At 29.2% G+C, this 6,015-nt stretch overlaps 1 protein-coding gene across 3 annotated transcripts in view; it reads right to left on the bottom strand.

Moving 5' to 3' along the window:
- The window catches only part of LOC106461955 (BTB/POZ domain-containing protein 9-like), a 68,564-nt gene that overhangs the window by 15,367 nt on the left and 47,182 nt on the right, over positions 1-6,015 (bottom strand). For all 3 annotated transcript variants that reach the window (XM_013921822.2, XM_013921824.2, XM_022389057.1), the window contains one exon: positions 1,564-1,683. In XM_013921822.2, the coding sequence (XP_013777276.1) occupies positions 1,564-1,683 (120 nt within the window). The remainder of the gene's footprint in view (positions 1-1,563; positions 1,684-6,015) is intronic.

Raw genomic sequence — 6,015 nt, 5'->3', positions numbered from 1 at the left:
ATTCTTTATTTACTGTTCTATGTTTTAAGAAAATAAGTTTAAGAACTTATTTGTAAATACTATTAATGTATATACATATATAATGTATAATAATTGAAATGTGACTGTATTTTACAATAGTCCACTAAAACACAGCCAAGACAGGCCACTTTGTAAAGGCCAGTTTTATATTATTGGATATGGTATCGTGAGTGCACGTGCACCTCATCATTGTAACTTCTGTATTGTTAGCCAGGCATGGCTGAAAGCTCAATATAATAAAAATAATAAATATATATAATGTTATGAGATTTAGGCTATTTAGACTAAACAGTTGTGTTTTCATGTTACAATCTGTAGTCATTCTAGAACAAAAAAAAGCATAATTTAAATTTATTTACTAATTTTTGATGGTGGTTACGAGGCCCCATTGAGTTTGGATAGAGAAAATAACAGAAAAAATATACAGTTTTATTGAAAACAAATGCTTGAAATGTATTTAGGAGGTTTTAGAGATTACACAAATATTATTAGAGATTTTTGGGATGAACAATAGTTTTTTAGTTATGACATGAAAATCATTTCGCACTTGGACTGGTAACGAAACAGGCTTGATATTTTCACAAACAAATCTATAACAAAAATACTTCATTAAAAAATCGGATTTTTTTTGTACGAAAGAGTTGTAATCTTTACTAAAAGTCTATCCAAATTTTGTGAAGATACACTTACTGCATTAAAAGGTATAGTATAAATACTTAAATTGTGTATGATATACCCAGCCCATCACGAAAGGGTTAAAATGCAGCTTTAAAACACTTTAACTTTTGTTCTACCCAAGATAAAGTAATAACATATAATTCCTTGTTTAATTGTATTATAAGCCTCAAAGAAACATAACCCAAAAGAAACTAGTGATTAATCTAACATTTACAGCATTCAGTTTTTAGTTGAAAAAAGTTAGTAAAAGTTTGAAAGTTTTTTCCAAGTACAATGAATGTTTCTACAAAAACTCATTAAACAAAATAACTTTCTGAAATTTAAAACTCTGGTCAATAACCTTTTAGGTAAGAATTATTTTGCTAAGTCTCAGTGTACACTTGAAATAGGGTTAAGGTGTTCAAGAAAACTTATTAATATAATTTATGTATGTATAATATGAAAGTAATATGTACACAACAGTCGTTATGTATATATGCATTCTAAGAATGGTAAAATGCTCATATAAACAAAGAAAATTACTTTCTCTTCAACCAAAATTTTGCAGTGAGCAATTGTAAACTTCTGTTTACTTCAGGTATGAGCAAATATAATTTTGCCTGGCCTGTTTTATATAAGTAAATATATATTGAGCGACTCAAGTTAAACATTGAAAAATTATCTCAACATTTGAAAGGTGAATTATATGCTTTCAGTAATGCCGTGATGGATTGTTAGTTTTTTTTTAAATGTATGTTCTTTAGCCTTCTGATACTGTTTTTCTGCAATGAAGAATGAATAAATGTATTAAAAACTGTAATTTTTCAAAATTTAAAGACAAAGTTAGCATATTTTATCTGTTTCAATACTGCTTTACAACACTACCTCACAACCCTTGTATTGAAGTATAAGTTTTGCCAAGATCGACAGAGGTAACGTGTGTTATCAACGACTCGGATCCAATCTTCTTGATCCATGGAAACTTCAATATAATAAGAATACGACCTGAAAACAAAAGTGTCAATGAATCTTTAGTAATATTCAGAAAATAGAGAATGTCCTTAAGAGCTTTTTCATTAGTCTTTTAACATGTACTTGTTGTAAAATTTGTAAAAGTAGCATAACTACTAATATTTAACACACATTAGAAGTAAAAGGAATGGCATAAAAATGCCTGTTTATGACATTCTTTCATAATATGTGCATGATATTTCTACAATTGACAAGAAAAATTAGTAATCATTGACAATTATTTATATACTCGTATACATTAAGTATCCAGTTCACAGTCTCAGTCAAAATGAATGACACTGGAATCTGTGAAATTATACAAACTAATTTTTTGCAAGTTTTTAATAAAGTATTTCTATTAAAGATTTTGTCTTTAAATTTCCAAAGTCTTTACTAAGTCGGTCTAAGTGAAAGGTGATAAAAAATTACTTCAGTATTTGGAGCATCAAAAATACGATCACTACATTCAAAATAATTCTGCGACAATTGGTTCATGGTGGGAAAACTAGACAATGACTTTTAAGATTCATACAGTGTAGATTCTGCTCTTTCTACTCATTATAAACACATCAAATCAGCCATGTAAAGTTGATTAGCAAAAGCTTCTCAGGTGAGTTTGACAATTTGGTACAAATGTAGATTCTTGTCTGTGATTATAATTACGTACGCTTTGCATTTCTAACTGATTGTAAAATAAAGCTGACTCACAATTTTTTTAAAATATTTCTTTTTGAAATTAAGAAGCTAAGTTTAGATAATCTGAAACACTGGATTATAAGCTACTGACATACATTGATAATAAAATTGTTTAATCAAATTATGAATATCACACTGTAAAAGTTTATGATATGTGCAAAATATTCAGGCCTGAACGTGAAGGGTTAAAGCACTACTTTTTAGCAGTGTAAAAGTTATTCAGTGTTTCCCATACCAACAAGCAAGAAGTATCAATTTTATCCTTTTTTTTTAACAGAGAATGATAACAAATAATCATGGAATTGGACTTTTTCATATCATTAACATGTATTCTCTCTTCTAAACTAAAACTAAAATTATTAGATTTTTTTTGTTTTATTGAAATGTAGGATATAAAACAAATAATATTCATTAAGACATTTTTTACAAGTTTGTAAAGGTAAATATGAAGAATGATTACAGTGGTAAAAAATCACGTGCTGTTATCACTTATCATACCGAGTAATCTGAAAGTCACTGACTCAGCATCATTATTTATTCAATAATTTGCATAATACATGCATGTAAGACAAAAAATAAATGACACAAACCCATCTGACATGAAAAGACCTGATACTAAACAAAAGACCTCCTTGACACTGTCAGCATGCAACACACAAAGTGTGAAATTGAAATATTTTTATGTTTTTCTTACTGGAAACCCATATAGGATCAGCACAGAGATTTTATAAAAATTATTATCAGTCTTATTGTGAAGCAAGATCACACAACCTACCACTCTACAGTTTCTAATTCCACCAACATAGATGACAAGAAGAGGCAAAAACAATTTCATAGCTTGCACCATTATGATATAATATTCTATAGTTTTTCTGAAGAAATACATTGTATAATGAAAGAACTACAGCTCAGAATAAAGTAATACGGCTCATAAGCAGGAGGAATTATTTTGAGTAGCATTCCACAGTAAATGCTACTAAAACATAGAGTAACATGATTAAACACACACAAAGAGAGAAAGAATACTTTGCATGATATTTGTATCATGACCACATGGGATATATGTTTATTTTCAGATTTTGATAAATATTATAGTCAGATATAATCAAACATCACAATATTTTTATTAAAGCATGTGTTGGATTAATTAAGACACAAAAATTAAAACCAAGTAATGGGTTTTGTGTAGTTTTCATGACACAGTTCTTTGGATTCATATATCATTTTCACTCATATTGTTAGTTAACACTGTGTCAATTCACATTGTCAATTCCTAATGCTGATTGTCTACACATTGTTAGGCAGCACTGTGTCAAATGGTAAAAACCGCATGATTTTCAGTGCGTTCTTTGAAAATTAAGTTGGTATGAAGTTCATTAAAAGCTGCTATATTAATATTAGCAACTTTCATTCTATACATTTCTTTTCTTTCTACACCGTAGCTATATATCCAGTATAGTTGCAGGTGAAAATTTATCATAAAACATCTGTAGACTGAATTAGGCCTAACAATGATGTTAAGTAAATGAAGATTAGAAACAAACCATACTTTTTGGAACAAAATATTAACACAAAGAAACTGATTTTGACACTTTCATGTGTCCTCTTCAGTCCTACACAGTCTTCTGAAAAGATATTTGTCCTTACAATCTAGGTGATATCAGATCGTAAAACTCTCTTGATGATGAACGTGGTTAGGAAACAGTTCATTTTGAAGTGCCCTTCAGAGAAGTTCAGCACATTTTCAATTTCAACACTTCTTCATTTTATATATCATCATGGCTAATTTCCAGTTCACAGAGTGATCAAAGTTTATTAAATGGAAAAATGTTGCACTATTCACATTTCTTTTTATAATGTCCATTTTATGTTTGTTTATAAATAACTTCCTTAAAATTCATTCCAACTTGTCAAAGTATTAGCATCGTTCATGGTTTTATACAGCTGGTATTACATATGATTTTTCTCAATACTTCTAATTTGTAAACACAATTTATTTTAAGATAATTTATTATTACTGATGAGCCAGACAGGCATTCAGTGTGTTATAACATGCCAGTATGTAGCTTTACTAGTAGTAAGGTATCAGTAAGAAGCAACAGTATAGTAATTTTAACTGTCGTTATAACATTATTGTTATAATCATACCCTTGTCTATGCCACATTGCAAGTTCATTGGGTATAACTGTTAATGGAGCCATCATTGTTTTAGATTTGTCTTCATGTGATCATTAAAAAATGCACATTTTACTGTGTAATGTATTTGTATTAATTGTTAAGCGTATAAACTGTGAAGGAAATCTGTTTTTCAATTAGAACAGAGTTGCTTTTGATATACAAAACCACTGTATACAGAGCCATATTAATCGTGGATCTCAAATATACTTACAGCACACGCGTACTACACAAGTTTAATTTTCTATCTAATTACAAGAACTGGTAAAAAACATATCATTCAATCCATGTTTTCTTTCATTTTAAAAGTAGTTGTGTTTTTTGTCAGCTCCTTCCATTATATTTTATTTCTTTGAAAGGAGAATATATATATATAAATTTAACAGAATCATGTGCAATGTACTGGATATATACTTGTTGAAAATGTTTTTGATTTATAACTTATTTTAATGAATCATTTTATTTGAATAAACTGATCAAACTTGTAAATTAAGATTTAAAAAAATCTACTCAATTTTCTTAAATAAATAATTAGTAAAAAAACTGCATACACTACATCTTCAGAAGTAAAAAATAATAAGTCATTGAAATGGAAAAAATATACTAAACTGTCTGATACTGAGTGTTGAGGGTAAATTTTTAACATAACTTCATAGCACTGAAACTATTTAATAAACAGTTCCCTACGAACTGCTCGTACCTTCTGTCAGGACTTGTTTCACACACTGTGACGAGTTCATCACATCTGAGGGTTTATCATGAATATATGAACAGTAGAGATTACACTTGACTCTTTCAGTGAATCCTATAATGAAACTTATACCCACTGCTTTTCTACCACCTATTTCCATATCAAAAATAATCACTGCAAACACACCAGCAGTCTTGACAGGTGTTATACTCTGTCTTCTATAGCCATCAAACTCTTCAAGTCATGAGCCACTGAGTAACCTAGCCTAAAACCATGTATCTGCAAACAATATGCTGATGACACATTTGCCATTTTGTCACATAAATAACACACCACTGAAAACTTTATACATCACCTAAACCCCCAAAAATTCCAACATTCAATCAACTTCACAGCTAGAAAAACAAAACAAATTACCATTTCTAGATATACTAGCATATCACCATGATTACTATTAACTCTCTTGCTACAAAGTTGGTCAATTCAACCTACCTCATAGCCATATTGTACTCATTACAGTTTCCATAATATAACTTATAATACACTTTGTGTATCTTCACAGAATTTTGCAGACTTTTATTAAATGTTACAAGTTTTTTGTACACGAAAAATCCAATTTTTTATTGAAGTATTTTTACTAAAGATTTGTCTGTGAACATATATATAGTACTTCTACATACTAGTCAAAGCAAAGTGATTGGAAACCAGATTGACAGAACACAATAAAAAACCGTCCCATGTTTTTCACCATTGCAGCTCAAAAA

This window comes from Limulus polyphemus, unplaced genomic scaffold, assembly GCF_000517525.1.
Source record: "Limulus polyphemus unplaced genomic scaffold, Limulus_polyphemus-2.1.2 Scaffold1065, whole genome shotgun sequence".
In the NCBI taxonomy this organism is placed as follows: Eukaryota; Metazoa; Arthropoda; class Merostomata; order Xiphosura; family Limulidae; genus Limulus; species Limulus polyphemus.
Note: the sequence above shows the minus strand (reverse complement) of the source record. Positions and strands in the feature narration are given on the sequence as shown.